The sequence below is a fragment of the Panthera uncia genome, chromosome B1 (assembly GCF_023721935.1).
Source record: "Panthera uncia isolate 11264 chromosome B1, Puncia_PCG_1.0, whole genome shotgun sequence".
Lineage (NCBI taxonomy): Eukaryota > Metazoa > Chordata > Mammalia > Carnivora > Felidae > Panthera > Panthera uncia.
This window is the reverse complement of record NC_064811.1, coordinates 161,149,331-161,169,801: the sequence shown is the minus strand read 5'-3', so window position 1 is coordinate 161,169,801 and position 20,471 is coordinate 161,149,331. Positions and strand designations below refer to the sequence as shown.

General features: G+C 38.5%; 1 protein-coding gene across 1 annotated transcript in view; it reads right to left on the bottom strand.

Moving 5' to 3' along the window:
• The window catches only part of POLB (DNA polymerase beta), a 30,001-nt gene extending 15,786 nt beyond the window's left edge, over positions 1-14,215 (bottom strand). Inside the window, exons 1-7 of the mRNA XM_049631500.1 lie at positions 14,055-14,215; positions 13,662-13,719; positions 11,310-11,376; positions 7,459-7,533; positions 6,028-6,086; positions 3,308-3,357; positions 1,338-1,389 (exon numbers count right to left, since the gene is read on the bottom strand). Of these exons, the coding sequence (XP_049487457.1) occupies positions 1,338-1,389; positions 3,308-3,357; positions 6,028-6,086; positions 7,459-7,533; positions 11,310-11,376; positions 13,662-13,719; positions 14,055-14,115 (422 nt within the window). The 5' untranslated portion in view covers positions 14,116-14,215. The remainder of the gene's footprint in view (positions 1-1,337; positions 1,390-3,307; positions 3,358-6,027; positions 6,087-7,458; positions 7,534-11,309; positions 11,377-13,661; positions 13,720-14,054) is intronic.
• Positions 14,216-20,471: the final 6,256 nt, after the last annotated feature.

Here is a 20,471-nt window from a genome sequence, read left to right as displayed (position 1 = left end):
AAGTAAATATATTTAAATAAACTTCACACTTCCTATACCAAGAGTAAGTTAGTATATTTCCAAAGTGGACTGCTCCCTCCACTTTGTGTGTAAGTCACGGGGTTACAGTTTATTGCTCTTAAATCCTGCAAAATTATCATATTTTAAAACATTATCCTATGAATCCAGATAACATTATGCTATGTGAAAGAAGGCATTCACAAAAGATCACATACTGTATGATTTCATTTATATGAAACGACCAGAAAAGGCAAATCTATATTGACAGAAAGTATATTAATGATTGTCAGAGAGGGGGTGGGGGTGGAGGGGGGGGGTGGAGAGAGAGGGCAGGTAGAGAGAAATGGGGAGTAAATGCCAATAGGTATGGGTTCTTTTTGGGATATAACAAAGATGTTCTAAAATCAACTGTCGTTATGGTTGCACAATTCCATGGATATACTAAAAACCACTGAACTGTATACTTTATAAAAGGATGAATTGTATGGTATCTGAATTATATTTCAATAAAGCTGTTACAAAAATATCTCAGTATGAAATAACATCTAAAACTGATAAAGCACCTGCTCAAAACCACCTCTCACAACAACCAAGTTCTTCAGAAGATCTCTGTTAAGTAAATGCAAGGAAAGGGAGGACTACACCATCCTGGTTTCTGACCAGCTCAGAGTCTTAGAAGAGCAGTGAGTTTAGAGGATTATGGTGAGGCATCAACAGGGCTAACCTGCCAACAAGACTATGTAAGACAGGAAGTGAGACCTGCTTATGTACTATGCATTACAAAAGGGATTCCAGATTGTATCCAGCACACAAAATAATTACTGATGCTGATATACAACATTCCTACTAGTTATTCCTACACCATTATTTAGGTCTTTGGGTTTTTATCTTTTTCTTTTTTTAATTTAGCATTCCATACTCACGTCCTAGCTTCTTGGGCAGACTCTAAACTTCTTAAGAGCTACACTGATCCTATTTATATCCTTACCCCAGACCTGACACAATGCTTTCTACAATAGTTAAGCACAAAATAAACACCTGCTAACTGACTGATGCACTCAGTCCTATGTATTTTAAGAGGAAGTTCCTCCCTGAAGTCAAGAGCATGGGGGAAACACTCAACACAAGAAAGCAAACTAGAAGGCAATAACAAGATGTGTGAAAACAGGCATATTCTCTACAAAAGCTGCAACAAATCTTAGTATTCCTGAAATAGAAAAATGATTGTGTTTAGCTAAGTTTGAAGAATTATTATGGTGTATGGAAGAAGAATGGCTATAAAAAAATTTTACTTTTACATCTTAAGTGTCAAAATAAAAGAAAATTTGCTATCTTACTTCAGCCCAATTCGCTGATGATGGTTCAACTTATCTTCATGTTTCCTGAGATCTGTATAGAAGACATATAAAGTTGAGGTGCTAATTTAAACATTCTTGGGAAGAAAGTCGCTAAATTTAGTGATCCTTTTTACAAAGAACTACCAGGAAAATACACTGAAACGACTTTGAAAAGATAAAAAAATTCTGATATTAAGAACTAGATAAAAGTTTCTTCAAATCAATGTAGTAAAATCTAACAGCTGATTTCATGATTTTTATTTACTGAATCAAAATTTCAATTATAGTTACACAGAATAATAGATTAAACATGCCAGGATCATACCACACTTCACTGACTATAGCAAAAAGCAGCCTTATAAGAACCTATATTGCTTAATTTACGGTTCATAGCAGCAGTAGTAGCCACAACTTCTGAATGTTTTAGGACTACGTTAGTTTATATTGCCCATTTGTTCATTTACTCCTTCATTCAACTAGTATTTATTGAATAGTAACTTGTATAGGCACTGTGGCTGAAATCCTGTTGAAAGGAAAAGTGTTATCTTCATTATTTTGATTAAAAAGCTGTCATATCATATCTGAAATCTAGAAGTGATGTTCCTTTACTGGGCATAAGTACAGGAGTAAGCCTTGTTAAAGAAACAGCAAGATAAGTATGCTTCCAAAGCAATTTCTACAGTCACCCTTATATTCACAATCATAGATTCTCTCTGGAGATACAAAATGGAGAAAAATAAAAATCTTTATAATACATGGAGCACTTAATATTTGTCATAGTTCTGTGTACATAGTAAACACTGAAAATGCAATGGAACTAATGAATTTGTAATATGTAAGGATATAGATGTTGACAGTTATCATAGTACATATCTGTGAATGGTGAAATACTGTAAAAACCATTATAGATGATCTCTGACACTCCCAAGGGATGCAACTTCTGTTTAAAAACAAATTCTTGACCACTTTAACCAATATTTCACTCAGATAAACCAAATATGCCACAGGCAGAAGAGCCCAAACCCTCTCTGAGATGCAGATATAGTAGAGTTCATTCTCTTGCTATGTGACTCACACAAATTCTTAACTTTGCAGTATTACTAATTAATCATGCCTCTTGAGAGTCAGTTACCACTTTTAAGTACTTACTACGTACCAAGAACTGTGCACTAAGTGCTTTTCATACATTACTGCTTTAAATCATATGAGGTAGAAATTATGATAGCATTTTGCAGCTAAGAAACCAAAGCACCATGATCATCCATTCTAATAAAGTGGTGGAGAATGGATTCAAACCCAGGTTCATCTCTAGAACCTGTCCACCTAATCATTTCGGTTGCTTGCAGATAATTGAATCCACAAATATTAAACCCCAAATGCTGTAATAAATCTATCTATACTGTATACTGTACATACATACTATAATAAATATGCTGTAATAAATCTATCTATATATAGTATACACCCTTTAAAAAGTATGAAGAAATAAATTATATTCAAAGGATTACTATACTAGGTTTAAGGAATATGTTTATAATTACTTGATTTAGGCTCTATTTTTATCACTTCTTTGAAATCAAAAATTCCTTCAGTAAGTATTGCAAGCCTCTTACAGAATCTTTCTCCATGTATATCACTTTGCTTTTAAGGCTGAATGCGTAGGATTCTGTTGTCTAAAATTTCACTAGAGAAACAAAAGGCAATTTAAATTGTTTCAAAATCTACAAATGAAATCACTGCATTTAAATAAAGAAGCCACTTCCTCTTCTGAGTTATAAACCTAAACAAGTTTAATATAGGAATAAAAGCTCTATTTTACATCTACTCTCTGCTATAGAGTTAAAATGAAACTCTTACCATTCCTATTTACTAGTTGAGAAAAGGTTTTTCAAGTTCTAGTTTGCTAGAGCATTAACCATCCTTCAGGAGCATATGTGACCTGGGACTGGTGACCTATTGTACATACTCACCTTCTAATGTTTTAATCCCTTCATCTACAAACTTCCTTGCAGCAGATGGACTACAAAAAAAGAAAAGCATTATCTAAATATCAAGTGAAACTCAGGACCCCTTAATAACAAATAACCAAGTATGTCTTCTCTTGTCAAACATGAAGAGTTACTGTGGAGCTAAACAAGACCTGTTAAAATGTGGTGTGATTTTATCCAAAGAGAAGAATTCCTGAAGTCTCAATCTAGGAAGACAATCATGAACCTGGATATGAAACAGACATCTAAGCAGCTAGGTGCTATAGTACACATATACCTTATTCATCAGACAGACATACAAATAGGAAAACAGTTCTTTCATTCAAACGATTAACTGAGGGCCTATTATGTGCCAGATACTCTTCTAGGTGCTGAAAATACAGCAAGAATAAGACAAATAAGCACCTTGGTCTTACCTACCTACTTACATTCCAGTGGGGAGAGAGAGAAAATAAATAGGTATATAAACAAATTTTTTTTTTTTTTTTTTTTTTTTATTTATTGTTGGGACAGAGAGAGACAGAGCATGAACGGGGGAGGGGCAGAGAGAGAGGGAGACACAGAATCGGAAACAGGCTCCGAGCCATCAGCCCAGAGCCTGACGCGGGGCTCGAACTCACAGACCGCGAGATCGTGACCTGGCTGAAGTCGGACGCTTAACCGACTGCGCCACCCAGGCGCCCCTAAACAAATTTTTAAAGTATCAGGTAAATGAATTAAAATACGGAAAAGTGCCGAGTGGCTGGGTCCTACTTTAGATTGGGTAGCAAAGGAAGGTCTCTGAAATGGTATTTAAACTAAAATTTTAATGACAAAGAGTATTTGTAGAGACACAGAAACAGATATTCATAGCAGAAAGGCAATATGGCACATAACAAGTAGAACTGAATTGGGAGTCCGGAAACATGGGTTCTAATTCTGACTTTGCCAGTTACCCCACTTGCAATATTCAGTGTTTTTCCCTAGAAAAAGAAGATAATAATAACACAGATGCTCTTTAAAACAACTTCTAATACTTTAGAAAGGCCCGAAGTCCCTGAGGAGTCATGTTCATTTTCAGTACTGAGTTTAAGAATTTAATATATTTTACAATAACTTTCATCAAAATGTGGCTATTTAAAGGAACACTCACATATCTAAAAGAATGCCTCATTCCATAAAGATGCGGCTTAAGCAAAGCAGTATAGCCTTAGTGGTTTTTGTTGTTGTTGTTTTTAATTTTTTTAACATTTATTCATTTTTGAAAGGCAGAGAGAGACAGAGCGCGAACAGGGGAGGGGCAGAGAGAAAGGGAGACACAGAAACAGTAGCAGGCTCCAGGCTCCGATCTATCAGCACAGAGCCCGATGCGGGGCTTGAACTTACGGACTGCGAGATCATGACCTGAGCCAAAGTCGGCCACTTAACCGATTGAGCCACCCAGGCACCTCTGTTTGTTTGTTTTTTAAGATTTTAGTTTTTAGGGGAGCCTGGGTGGCTCACTTGGGTAAGCATCCAACTTCAGCTCAGGTCATGATCTCCCAGTTTGTGAGTTTGAGCCTTGCATCAGGTTCTGTGCTGACAGCTCAGAGCCTGGAGCCTGCTTTGGATTCTGTGTCTCCCTCTCTCTGCTCCTCCCCTACTCATGCTCTGTCTCTCTCTCAAAAATAAATGTTAAACAAAAATTAAAATACAAACAAAAAGATCTTAGATTTTAAAGACTGGCATATCTTGACATTTGCAAAAATGTGGCTGGAACTACAGTGTATTATGCTAAGTGAAATAAGTCAGGCAGAGAAAGACAAGTACCATATGATTTCACTCGTGGAATTCAAGAAACACAATATTAACATAGGGGAAGGGAAGGAAAAGTAAGATAAAAACAAAAAGGGAAGCAAACCATAAGAAACTCTTAAAGACAGAGAACAAACTAAGGGTTGCTGGAGGTGGGTAGGGAATGGGCTAAATGGGTGATGGACATTAAGGAGGGCACTTGGGATGAGTGCTGGGTGTTATATGTACGTGATGAATCACTGAGTTCTACTCCTGAAACCAATACTATACTTTGTTAACTAACTTGGATTTAAATAAATAAATATTTTATTTTTTAAGTAATCTCTACACCCAATGTGGGGCTCAAACTCACACCTTGAGATGAAGAGTCACATGCTCCACCAACTGAGCCAGCCAAGTGCCCCACAACCTTAATGTTTTAATGTTAATCTTTATGTTGCCAAGAAGTGTCAAAGAAGCCCCCTTTGGTGCTAACTCAAATTTTAAGATAGAGATTCCTTCATTAAAAAATGCTTGGATGCTTGTCCCAAATTTACAAGGTACTATGTTAGGTGCTATGGAAAAAAAGTTTAAATGCTTAAGATAAATATCATGCTCAGAGAGGCAAAAGAGGCATAATCTGGAGGGAGTGATAAGATGTACACAGAGCAAGTGTAGGTGGAGGTTAGAAGAAGGAGATTATATCTGACTGGGGAACCAAACTGGTTTTATGAAGGAGGTAACACTTGCCTTGGATGGACTTTGAAAGGAGAGGTAGCACCTGAAGAACCAGCCTCAGACATATAAGATATGGAAGAGTGAACTATATGGACAAAGACACAGAGATGGCAAGGTACAGGTTTTGAAGGGAAACAGAATATACTTATTCTGTCTTACATAAAAAATAAAACCAACCCTACTACTGTGTCTACTTAAAAAATACTTCTTACCCGATGCCACTAACTCGAGTCAGGAAATTGATAGATGAACTCGTATCATCCTGCCGAATCTTTAAGAAAAAAAAAAAAGTCTAATAATGATTTTGGAATGCTCTGAGGACTCAAATGATCTTATTGGAAATATACCAGTCTGCTAAGAGACCTGAGGAGCCATTTACATTTGTTTGTAAAACCATACAAAAGTATTCACAAATAACCTCAGTGGTTATAGATGAATAACAAAGCAAATGAAGATATTTCATCTCTCATTTATCCAATACTTTTAAAAGGCTTATTCATAAAAGACCATAAGTGGTATAGTTACTATCACCAGGGTGAAATAAAATCATAAAAATGCTTTAAAGAGCTTAAGAATAGAAATTCTAAAATATAACAATCTTTTATCAAAGTTTATAACCTACCTTCTGAATGATACGAGGAGCTAATTATAATACAGCTGCTAACAGTCTCTTAAAGGACATATAGAAAGGGGCACCTGGGTGGCTCAGTTGGTTAAGTGTCCGACTTCGGCTCAGGTGATAATCTCACGAGTCATGATTTTGAGCCCTGTGTTGGGCTTTGTGCTGACAGCTCAGAGCCTGGAGCTTGCTTTGGATTCTGTGTCTTCCTCTCTCTCTGCCCCTCCCCTGCTTGTGCTCTGTTTCTCTGTCTCTCTCTCAAAAATAAGTAAATATTAAAAATAAAAACATTTTTGTGAGAAAGAGAGAAACAGAACATGAGTGGGGGAGAAGTGAGAGGGAGAGAGGGAGACACAGAAGAATCCAAAGCAAGCTCCAGGCTGAGCTGTCAGCACAGAGCCCAACGTGGGGCTCGAACTCACAAACTGCGAGATCATGACCTGAGCCAAAGTCAGATGCCCAAAGACAGCCACCCAGGCACCCCAAAAAACATATTTTTTAAAAATAAAGGACACATAAAATAAGTGAACAATTATCATTTTAGGGGAACAATATTCAAATTAAAAAAATAGAACACTTAAAGCCATAAACTCCACTCCTCTCTTTTTCTTCTCCATGTCACCAGGTGAATGACATCAGTCACCCTGCAATGATGCTACATGATAGTTGCCCTAAAGACAGACACTAGAGGGGCACCTGGTGGCTCAGTCCATTAAGTGTCCAAATCTTGATTTCAGCTCAGGTCATAATCTCACAAATAGTGAGACTGAGCCCTGCATTGGACTCTAATAGCATGGAGTGCTATTAGCACTAATATAGCACTAAATTAGCACTAATTAGCACTAAATATTAGTGCTAATATGCTAATAGCATGGAGTCTGCTTGGGATTTTCTCTCTCCCTCTCTCTCCCTCCCCCACTCGTGCTTGCTCTCCTTCTCTTGAAATAAAAAAAACACTAAAAAAAAAAAAACAAAAACAAAAGCATACACTATAATCAAATAAGCAAACAAGTTAAAATTTTACCTTTTCCAGCTTACGCAATTTTCCAGTCGCTAAAAATTCATCAATCTTTTCAGCAATTTTTGTTCCTACACCAGGCTAATAGAAAATTAAAAATATAAAACTCATATAAATATAATGCTTACCAAATCACTCAAAGATAAAGTAAAAAATGGGAAATGAAAAAAATGATCATCACATGACCAGTTTTAAAACCAAAGACACAGAAAATTGAGTCATGGTGAAAATATATTCTCCCAACAAAATCCTTAAATGACTGACAAAAGAGAAGTCCTAATAAAACAATTCTAAATGACTTATTTTTTAAATTAATTTTTGTTGTAGAAAAGAGAAATAGAATTGCAAAAAGAAAAATATTAAAATCACTTGCTAATTTCATCACCCTGAAAATTAAAATAAATTGTAATCTCATCACCTAACATCTGCTACATAGCCTTCTCTGCTTATATACATAAGCAGAGTTATATGTGCATATATGTGCATATATATATATATATACACACACACACACATACACACACAGTTTTCTTACAAAAACAGAATCATACTGCTTTGTATTTTCTTAACTTAAAAACAGATCATGAACAAATCTCCATGTCAATATATAAATACAACATCAGTATCTTTAATGGCTGCATAGTATATCACTGTACAAATGTATCATAATTTACTTAACAAATACCCTACAGGTAAACATTTAGATAGTTCACAAACTTTGATATAACCATGTCATGAATTTCCTCTAGAGCAGAGGTTCTTAAGCTTTTACATACATTATCATCACCTTGGGGATGCGGTAAAACACAGAAAGCCAATCTCACCCTAGAGTTTCTGACTTAAAAGGTTTCCCTTCTCTCCCCTTCCCTTGTTTCTTTTTCTTTTCTTTTCTTTTCTTTCTTCTTTCTTTCTTTCTTTCTTTCTTTCCTTTCTTTCTTTCTCCTTCCTTCCTTCCTTCCTTCCTTCCTTTTAAAGTAAACTCTACATCTAACGTGGGGCTTAAACTCACAACACTGACAAGCTCTACCAACTAAGTCAGCCAGCTCCCCCAGTAGGTTGCATTTCTAACAAGTTCCCAGGTAGTGATGCTGCTGCTGGTCTACGTACCACACTGAGAACCACTGCTCTAGAACTGTATAGTTCAACATGGTAGCCACCGGCCACATGAGACGATCTAAGTTTACATGATTAAAATGAAAAAATGCAATCCCTGAGTCACATTAGCCACACTTCAAGAGCTCACTAGCCAAATGCAGCTCATGGTTATTGTGATGGACAGCACGGCTCTAGAACATAAGCCCCATGAGAGCAGAGATCATGTCTTTTTACTGCTTCACCTGAAGCACCAGGAGAATACGTGGCATACAGGTGCAGAACAAATGATGCTTACATACATCTATCTCTACTGGTTTCCTCAGGATAAATTCCTCAAAGTAAAATTGTTGGGACAAAGGAGATAGGCATTTTGCCAACATTCTGCCAAATTATCCTTCAGAAAAGCTGTAAATAACCAAGGTTTCCATCATTAGTAACTGTATGTCTTTTTCCACATCTTTATCCATACTGTACATTATATTTGATAGTTTGATAACACCATACAGCATCTTATTTTAATTTGCAACTCTGATTATTGGTCAAGTTGAACACTTTTTTCATGTTTTTTTCCTTTTTATTTTTTCCCTTTAAATAAGTTTTTACAGTAGTTACAGGTTCATGGCAAAACTGATCACTAAGTACGGAGTTCCCGCATACCCTCAGCCCCCACACACACATAGCCTCCACAACTATCAACATCCCCCACCACAACGCTACCTTTATTATAACTGATGAACCTACATTGAAACATCATCATCAAAGCCCACAGTTTACATTAGTGCTCACTCTTGGTGGTATTGGTCCTTTTAAGTTAAATGTTCAAGTGCACAACATGTGTGCCAGTTATTTCCTATTGTCTCTTAGCCCTACATATACCCTTCCATATTCTTGATTTATTTAATGCTTAATAAGTGTTCCAGGACTACTGAACACATATTCAAGTTCTGAAAACAGCAATTACCAGAGAGAAATGAACAAGATTTAGGAAGCAGAACAGACTAGAATATGGAAACTGCTCAGGTTTCTCATTTTCTTTATCAGAAGACACATACTGACCTGAAGCAATTTAAGCCTAGGCTATTTCCTATACCTAACATTAAGGATTAAGAGGCAAACACTCATTCTGGAAATATCAGACTTCTAGAATTACTGAGAAGCACTCATATGTGCCAAAGAGTAGGTTGGTGATTTTTAATATAATAGTGGAAAGGAATAATGATGTGATATTCATATTTTCTATCTAATGTTTATTTTTTTGAGAGCGCGCACACACACACACACACACACACACACGCATGAGTGGGGGAGGGAGAGAGAGACAGAATCTGAAGCAAGCTCCAGGCTCTGAGCTGTCAGCACAGAGCCTGACACAGGGCTTGAACTCACGAACCATGAGATCATGACCTGAGCTGAAGTCAGACACTTAACCAACTGAGCCACCCAGGCGCCCCTATGTGATTTTCATATTAAGTCCAGTCTCATGTAAAAGGAATTTTGGATACTTTTGTGGGTTTTTTTTTTAGAGATATACCATAAGCTCAGATTTGGGATGAAGTGCATTAAAGCTTGTCAAAAGTTTGAATCTAATAAATGAGCAGGTAATTAACATAAAAAAGGAAAGTCAATAGTGATAAAAGGGGAACAGAATGCAAGCAGAAGTGGCTCCTGAGGTTAACACTGGGTCAGTTCACCAGGAAAGAAACTCAGAATTAAAGTCCAATGTATTTATAACTTCCTTGGCTAGTCTATTTGGGGAGGATATACTGAAGTTGAGAACTGTCTATTGATACAAAAGATTTAAAACCTATACACCAGGACATGATTAGTATTGAGTAATTAATTCAAGATGAAGATGTGGCACATGATTAATGTGGATAATCTGTCACTCAATCATCAGATGTACAAGATTTATGGTAATTTCACGACTCTGAAAGGTGAAAATACAGGACAGTTATGGCTCATATTTTGAAGGCTCTCATGAGAAAATTAAGGAAAATCAAATATTGATAACCTAAATTCTAGAGGACTTTTGTGAACACAAATGGGTAAAGAATAACAAAAGAAGGTGATAACTGTCAGGACTTAGACCAATCAAAAGCCACGTCAGTTTGACATCTTTAACAAAAGATGAATTAAAATATGGTCCTCAATTTTCAGGAACTTAGAATCTTTTAGTGAGATTTAGATGAAAGAAAACAACCTATCAGGGGCACCTGGGTGGCTCAGTCGGTTAAACGGCCGACATCAGCTCAGGTCATGATCTCGTGGTTTGTGGGTTCGAGCCCTGCGTCAGCTCTGTGCTGACAGCTCGAAGCCTGGAGCCTGCTTCAGATTCTGTGTGTGTGTCTCTCTCTCTCTGCTCCTCCCCCACTCCTGCTCTGTCACTTTCTCTCAAAAAAATTAAATAAACATTAAAAAAAAAAAAAGAAAGAGAACATGTAGACTTTCCTAGTGTATATTCTATATTCTTGAGGACTAATCCTCAAGCTGAAATCCAGTGTGAATACATATGTATATGGCAGGGTATAGAAAAAAATTATAATTACATATATTTAAAGCAGAATTTCAATCTACACCCTCCACACTTTGACAATGAAACAGTATGACTGATATAGCATTAATATTATTCCAAGAAATCAGGAGCAGTGAAATCTGCGTATGTGGATCAAGGAAGCTTTGGAGAGGCAAATTTAATTTTCCAGTGGAACCCATCAAATTTGTACATATGTGAACTCTACAATCAGCTTGCTCACTAAACTTACCAACTTCTTAGCTTCTGCTCCACTCTTTATTTTGTGTGGGTACTTTGCAATCACAGATGCTGCTTTTCTATAAGAGGAAAAAAAAAAAGAAATCAGTTAGTTACAAATCCAGGGAGGTCTTAATTTTTCTTAAACTGGAACACATATACAAGCAAATATTTAGCTTAAACTTTATCATAATAACTAATTTTCCACATCTGTGTCAAACTTAAAAAACTCAGATGAAATGACAGACCACCTGCATATCTTTTAGAAGTATTTTGAAAATCCTCACATTTGAGGATAGCATAATTTTAACTGTTTATGTGAAACTAGGGAGATTCAGCAGACCAGTAGCCTTTCCTTTTGGGGATAAGCTAGTTTTCAGAAATTGTTTGTAACTCTCATAAAAATGTGCCACCTGGTGGTATTTAGACTACTAGATACCAAAGGGGTTTATGGATGGTTATTTTTAAATTCATGGCCTAAAATTCCAACTGCATTCCGCCATGTCCTTTTAGTTATATTCTTTTTTTCATTGCTCTCATCTCAGTTCTGCATAAAGCACTGACCTGTGATTCTTGCCCATCTCCACGCACATCCAGCTCAATAATCTGGTGACATATTGGGCACACCCTGGGAGCTTACCGATGGTATCCTGTCTGTAATTTCAGTGCTAAATATAGTTTAGCAATGATGCTGATAAAAAAGCCAGAGTACATCTAAGTCTAAAGCATAAATACCAGGTAGTCTTTGCATCCTTGGTTTTTCATTCTGTTCTAATACATACAGACCTTTAGATTTGGATTTCAACCTCTATTAGCATGTAACTGATGATGAGTCTGGAAAGGTATGTTGAGGACAGTTTGTTGAGGGAACTGTTTCAGTAAAGACAAGTAGTACCAGACAACTGGCATTATGGAGCAAAGCCTGAAGGGAAAAAGAATTAATCCTGAAAGGCCTTCTGGAAGAATGGCAGGATCAGACAACTATTTTCAAAAGAATATATTGGCCACAATCAAGAGAAATGTATATCTGGGTAGGGAAATACATGCAGGCATCACCTGATTTTCCAGACTGATTTCCTCATTCCAACCATATTCCATAAGCAAACTGAACTACTGACTTCCTGGAAAATGTCATACTCCTCAGGTCTCAATACCTTGACACATATTGTTTCCTTTCTTAGACTATTCTTCCTTTCACTTATCCCTTGACAGGCTCCTTCAAAACTAAACATCTCCTCTCTGAAGCCTGGTGCGACATAAAATATAGGGTTGAATATCTCTGATTTTTAGATCATCAAATGTGTGGATGATAGAACAATTATTTTTTTTTGATAGAACAATTACTTTAAACAGGAAGTCATAAAAGATAAGGTAAGAAGCATAATCAGTTTTGAATTTTGAATGGAAGGGAAGGAGAGAGCTGAGGTTAATTTTGAAAGGGTGGAGATAAAGGTAATAGCAGCCTAAAAATCTGAAGAAAAGTCAATGAGATACAGATTTGGAGTCAATGACATAACCAGTATCCAAAGCCAAGAATGTTAAGACTGCCAGGGAAAGTATGAAAATGAGAAAAAAGGACAGACCTCTGGGAACTCCTAGCACTGGAATACAGGAGGTGAAAGAACAGACAGGAGAGCCATCGCAGAATTCAAGGCTAAGACTTGAATGCAATGAGCTAACGGTGGATGCCAGTGAGAGTTCAATAAGGTGAGATGTAGGTGACAGCATTTTCAGAGGAATGGCAGGATGACAATTATACCACAGTGAGATAATGAATGACCAGGGCTGAGAAAATCCAGACAAGAAACAGATTATTCAAGAAGCTTAACTGTAAAGTGGAGGAAAGAGACAGGAGCTAGCTAGAGGGTAGAGGGAAGTTAAGAAGGCTGTTTTGTTTTTGCTTGTAAGAGCTGAGGGACTTAGGACATGTTTGTGAGCTAAGGGGCACAAGTAACTGGATGTGGGAATAAGGGCTATGATAAGGGTCCTGGTGAGATGGACAGGATAGAATGGATCCAAGGATCGGCCAAACACCAACCAGATGAAGATCTGATTCCATGAATTTCATAGCACAGACCTCATACACTGTCTTTCATTATGGCTTAAAATCAAACTGCATTTTCAGCAATTCATATTTGATGATGGGGAAAACACACATCAGCTACACCGATTAGAAACGATCCTACAGAGCTCTGCCCAAATTATCCCAGAAATATTGTATTAAGGTACAACCACAGAGTCAATACCCTCAGTTGTTGCTTTTTTCTCCTCTTGCATATGGTCCAAATATCCACTGGCCCCTCAGCCCTGTTAACTGCCACACATCCCAGGATGCATGCTACCAGAGAATGCTGCACCGTCCCACCTGTAAGCATTGTACTTGTGGATTGCCTGGTTCACGTTCTTCTCAAAGTTTGCGAGTTCTGCAAAGGCAACAAGAGGCTCGGGTCAACAAGAACCACGAGTAAACAAACGAAAACTGAGTTTTCCAGAAGGGGATGTAACAACTTCTTAAGGGACAGTGACCCTACGCTTCTACACGGGCCAGGCCAAAGACAGCCCAGTGACACAGGAGTCCCCTGGAGGACTGACATTCAGCCACCAGCAATGGGAGCTGAGGGAAGATCCGTACGGAAGACTACCCGCTGCAAGGGGCCAGACCCATCCACAGGGCTGTGGGGACGGGAGAGAAGGAAGGGAAGGCAGTGAGGTAGGAAGAAAGGAGAAGAAAGCCAGCGGCGCCTGGCGCGGCGCTAACCTGTGAGCATGTCCGTGATTCCCCCGTTGAGCGTCTCCTGTGGCGCCTTCCGTTTGCTCATGGTGGCCTGCACCCGAGGACCGCAGAGTGCTCAAAGCCGCGGACTGGCCCCCTCTCCCAGCTTTAAGGAGGGGCCGGGACTTGGAGAGGGGGGCAGGACCAACCCAGCCCTGGCAAAGCCAGCGCGACCTACTGAACAATGGCTGCCTCTGACAGGGGGCGCGGTGCGCGGCGCGCGTGGTGACGTCACGCGCTGGGGGCGGTGCCGGGGCGGGGCTCTCGCGGCTCTTGCTGGGTGCGAGAGAGACGGGAACCACCCGGCGCAGGAGATCTGAGAGAGAAAGCTGGGCGAGATGGTTGGTTTCGTAACGGGGTTTCCGTGGGAAGACCTGGATTCTTAACAAGACAATGTCTGTTTTCCCAGTACGTTTCTCTGGAATCCTCTCCCCAGAAGGGGAAAACTAAGGAGTCCGACTTTGTGAAGTCAACTCAGGTAGTCGGGTGGGAGATAGCATACCGAGGATACTTTTGTGCACATATTGTATGTGCACAATAATAGTTATTGAATGCACGAGGATAAGAGGCAAACACCGGCATCATACTTACTTGTGAAAACTTTCAGTAAGAATATGGTACCAGTGCACTGCAGTGGAGTTCCCTACTAGAGAGCAGGCGGGAACCTAGAATAAAATACGCCGTATTATAGGGAAGCCTCCTATAGTAAACTTTTAACAGATATGCCCGCCAATGTCAGAGTATTTTATTTCTTATTTCCCTGCCTTTTGCAGTAGGGGCTAAAGAGAAAACAGTAGGATGCGGAGAAGTGCTTAACCTAGATAATGAGCAATGAAAATGTCATTAAAACATAATGACCTGGACACCTGGCTCAGTCGGTGGAGCATGCTACTCTTGATCTTGGGGTTGTGGGTTGCCACTCTTGATCTTGAGATTGTGGGTTGGAGCACCAAGTTGGGTGTAGAGAGTACTTAAAAATAAAATCTTAATGGGAGCCTGGGAGGCTCGGTTAAGCGCCAGACTTTGGTTCAGGACATAATCTCATGGTTTGTGAGTTAGAGCCCCACATAGGGCTCTCTGCTGTCATCGAGGAACCCGCTTTGGTTCCTCCGTCCCTTCCTCACTTGCATTGTCTCTTCCTCTCCCTCTCTCTCTCAAAAATGAACATTTAAAAAAATAAATAAAATCTTGAAAAAAAAAACCAACCATGATGACCTGTATCTGAGAAATTTACAGTTCTGCTTGAAAAACGGATATGTGACATCAATATTTTCACAGGTGTTTCTCTTGGGTTCATACTGAATTGCCAATTCCCGGCAATTGCTTTGTATGTAAATAAAATGAAAAGCTTATTACAAAATAATACATGGATGCTGTAGAAATATTTGAAAATGTATAAATGGAGAAAAGAAAATAAACAATTATCTCACCATCCAGCTTAACCACGATTAATTTTTTAGAACATACTTCTTGTATTATAATCTAGTCCTTTAAAAATTACCATTATTTCAGACACTCAGATCAATGGAATAGAAGAGAGAACCCAGAAATGGACCCACAAACATATGGCCAACTAATCTTTGACAAAGCAGGAAAGAATATCCAGTGGAATAAAGACAGTCTCTTCAGCAAGTGGTGCTTGGAAAACTGGACAGCAACATGCAGAAGAATGAACCTGGACCACTTTCTTACACCATATACAAAAATAAACTCAAAATGGATGAAAGACCTCAATGTAAGACAGGAAACCATCAAAATCCTCGAGGAGAAAGCAGGCAAAACCCTCTTTGATCTTGCCCGCAGCAACTTCTTACTCACACGTCTCTCTCTGGAGGCAAGGGAAACAAAAGCAAAAATGAACTATTGGGACTTCATCAAAATAAAAAGCTTCTGCACAGTGAAGGAAACAATCAGCAAAACTAAAAGGCAACCGATAGAATGGGAGAAGATATTTGCAAATGATATATCAGATAAAGGGTTAGTATCCAAAATCTATAAATAACTTATCAAACTCAACACCCAAAAAACAAAGAATCCAGTGAAGAAATGGGCAAAAGACATGAATAGACACTTCTCCAACTGACACATGAGATGGCTAACTGACACATGAGAAAATGCTCAACATCACTTATCATCAGGGAAATACAAATTAAAAGCACAATGAGGTACCACCTTACACCTGTCAGAATGGCTAACATTAACAACTCAGGCAGCAATAGATGTTGGCAAGGATGCAGAGAAAGGATCTCTTTTGCATTGTTGGTAGGAACGCAAGCTGGTGCAGCCACTCTGGAAAACAGTATGGAGGTTCCTCAAAAAACTAAAAATAGGGGCGCCTGTCAGTTAAGCGTCCGACTTCAGCTCAGGTCACGATCTCACGGACCGTGAGTTTGAGCCCTGCGTCGGGCTCTGGGCTGATGGCTCAGAGCCTGGAGCCTGCTTCTAGTTCTGTGTCTCCCTCTCTCTCTGCCCCTCCCCCGTTCATGCTCTTTCTCTCTCTGTCTCAAAAATAAATAAACGTTAAAAAAAATGTTTAAAAAACCTAAAAATAGAACCCTACAACCCAGCAATTGCACTACTAGGCATTTATCCAAGGGATACAGGTGTGCTGTTTCAAAGGGACACATGCACCCTCATGTTTATAGCAGCACTATCCACAATAGCCCAAGTATGGAAAGAGCCCAAATGTCCATCGATGGATGAATGGATAAAGAAGATGTGGTATATATATATACAATGAAGTATTACTCAGCAATCAAAAAGAATGAAATCTTGCCATTTGCAACTACGTGGATGGAACTGGAAGGTATTATGCTAAGTGAAAATAGAGAAAGACAAAAATCATATGACTTCACTCATATGAGGACTTTAAGAGACAAAACATGAACATAAGGGAAGGGAAACAAAGATAATATAAAAACAGGGAGGGGGACAAAACAGAAGAGACTCATAAATATGGAGAACAAACTGAGGGTTGTTGGAGGGGTTGTGGGAGGGGGGAATGGGCTAAATGGGTAAGGGGCATTAAGGAATCTACTCCCGAAATCATTGCTTCACTATATGCTAACTAATTTGGATGTAAATTTTAAAAAATAAAAAATAAAGTTAAAAAAATTACCATTATTTTTTAAATTATTTTTTAATGTTTATTTTTGAGAGAGAGAGAGAGCAAGTGGGGTAGGAACAGAGAGAGAGAGGGAGACACAGAATCCGAAGCAGGCTCCAGGCTCTGAGCCATCAGCACAAAGCCTGATGTGGGACTCGAACTCACAAACCTCGAGATCATGACCTGAGCTGAAGTCAGAGGCTTACCCAACTGAACCACCCAGGTGCCCCACCATTATTTTTCAATAATGGAATAATGCTTTAGATACAAGTAATTTCCTTGAATAGCAAGGTTGTAGTTGTTTGTTTCTTCATAATATTAGTGTATATCTTAAATTATCCTTATTGGATATTTGTGTTTCTTTTATGAATTTCCTATCTATATATCCTTTGTTCACTTTTCTATTGGGATAGTTGTCCATTATTAATTTGTTAGCTCTTTTATATATATAAATATTAATCTTTTTGTATATTATATTTGTATGTTATTTGTAAATGTTTGTATTTTCCCAACTTGTCCCTTGCCTTCTTTTTTAAGTTTATTTATTTATTTTGAGAGAGAGAGAATGCATGAGTAGGGGAGAGGCAGAGAGAGAGGGAGAGAGAATTTTAAGCAGGCTCCACACTGTCAGTGCAGAGCCTGATTCAAGGCTCCAACTCCCAGACCGCGAGATCATGACCTAAGCCAAAATCAAGAGTGGATGCTTAACTGACTGAGCCACCCAGGTGCCCCTCTCTCTTCCCTTTATAACATAACTTCTTAGCACCTTGATTACCACCTTTATTTAGATATATGAGTCATCTTAGTATTTTTCTCTGTTCAGCTTTTTTCCCATCCAGTTCCTATTCCAGGCTATATTCATATTATTTTGTTCTGAAAAATGATCATCCCTCATTAAATAAAAAAGTTTTTATTCGACTTTGAATAATGACAGTTGCAACTTTAGGGAACTGTGGGATCATTTTTTATATAAGTATTATGAGCATTTTACAGGAGTATTATACCATTTTTATATGAGTATAAAATACTCATTTTATACGAGGATTCTACTTTTTAAAAATCAATGCCAGAGAATCCAAGGAAAGTGGTCATCTCTCCTCATCTTCTTGGACCATTTGATCTACTTTGTAACATTTGATCTACTTTGACTACTCTCTTCTTGAAATGATTTGTTTTAGATTGGCTTCTGAGACAGCACATGCCTTGGGTGTTCCTTCTTCCTTCATAGCCACTCCTTCTCAAGTTTTTGTTCTGCTTTTTTGTTCTTATTCCCAGTTCCTCCTCCACTCTCCAGCCTTTATAGGAAAGTGCCTCAGGCCTTTCTCCTCTAACCAGCTTTTCCACTTTGTCCAGTCTCACCTTTTAAAATGCCATGCCAGCTCAAAGACTCCTAAATTTATATTTCTAGCCCTGACCTCTCTCTTGAGTTCCAGTCTCATATATCAAACTTCCAGCTGGATGTCTCTAGTTATTCATAATAAGCATCTCACAAATACATGTCTTAAAGAACTCTTGAATTTTTGCTCCACTAACTTCTTAACTTTTCCCCAGTTTAGTTAATGACATTTTAATCCACCCTGCCATCAGGCAAAACCCTAGGAACCATTCTTAATGGCTCTTTTCATATCCCACATCCAATCTGTCAAGTCTTGCCTGTTCTGTCTCCAGAATATGTGCTCTGAATTGGATGGCCACTCACCACCTCTACTGCCACTACTCTAATCCAGTCTACCACGATCTGCCTCCCCGATTGCTGCCATAGTCTCCAGAGTGGGCTTCCTTGTTTTGCTCTTATCCCCTGAAGGCCATTCTCCAAATAGGACAAAGGTAGGGGCACCTGGGTGGCTCAGTTGGTTAAGCATCTAACTTCAACTCAGGTCATGATCTCACGGTTCTTGAGTTCAAGCCCTGTGCCAGGCTCTGAGCTGGAGCCTAGTTCAGATTCTGCATCTTGATCTCTCTCTGCCTCTTGCCCACTCATGCTCTGTCTCTCTCTCTCAAAAATAAATAAACATTAAAAAATTTTTTTAAAAAGGACAAAAGTAGTCTTTTGAAAATGTATACATATATGTTATTCATTTGCTTAAATACCCTCTCATTGCACTTAGAATAAATTCCAAATTCCTCCCCAGGGCCTGCAAGGTCTAATGTGATCTACCTCCTTTCAACTCTTTTACTCCAGTTCTTGCCACTTTTCCCTTTGTTAGTTCACACATGTCGTTATGTAGCACACACATGTACCTGCTTCAGGGTTCTTTTCTCATTGTTCAGGGCTTTGCCTGGCTGCCTTCGCATCGTTCCAGTCTCAGCCAGGTAGTCACATCGCTGTCACATTCCTGAGCAACAACACCCACGCCCTCTCTATTACTGTGGAATTACTCCACTCCATGAAAATGATTGGAAACTTACACATGTGTTATTTGCCTACTTCCTACTCCCTGCTCTATTTTTTCCTCCCCTAATGTGAATTGTAAGCTCCATCACAGTAGGACTTAATTTTTGTTTGCCGCAGAGTAGGTAATAAACATGTACTGAATGAATATCCTAAATTGCAATTTTGCTTAAATATCAAATATTTTAAATTACAGAAGAGATTGACACATCATGATGTAGGGGGACTGAGGGGTTTCCTGGGATGCAGAATTTTCAGGGCTCAAACCCAGAAAGTTCTGAACAAACTGAAACAAGTTGATTACACTGACATGTTACCCTTAGATATGTCACTAACAAAACCTAATTTGGAAAAAACACTGAGCACTGTTTAAGGGCTCCTAACTGGATAACTTTTTTTCTAGGTAAACTTTTATTGAATCAGATTCAGCATAGTAGGGGAAAAGGAGTAAGAGGGATTAAAAGATTAAAAGCCATATAACTTGTGAAAACTGCAAAGATTCACACAATTTCAAAGGAGTGAGCCAAAGTTGGTTGGGGGTGATAGAGTAAATCAAATGATAAAAGTCCTCAAATTTCCACACAGAAATAACGTTTTGGCTTTTACAAAAAAAAAAAAAAAAAAAAAAAAAAAAAAAAAAAAAACTAAAAATACCCCAACATTCTCTACCTTAGAAGTTACAAGCCTGGGAAAATGAGAACTGCCTTGAGTGATGATATTTTGGAAATATGAACTGTCAGTTTTCTCTTCCCTTCTACCCATCCCAAGCAAATACTTTTACTTGTTTCATTTCCTCAGCATAAAGAAGAGACAGAACTGAAAGCCCCTAGTCTCTCATTTCAGGATTCCAAAAACCTAAACCCTTTAAAGAGATAGTGCTAAGCACTTCTGACAAAATATGTAC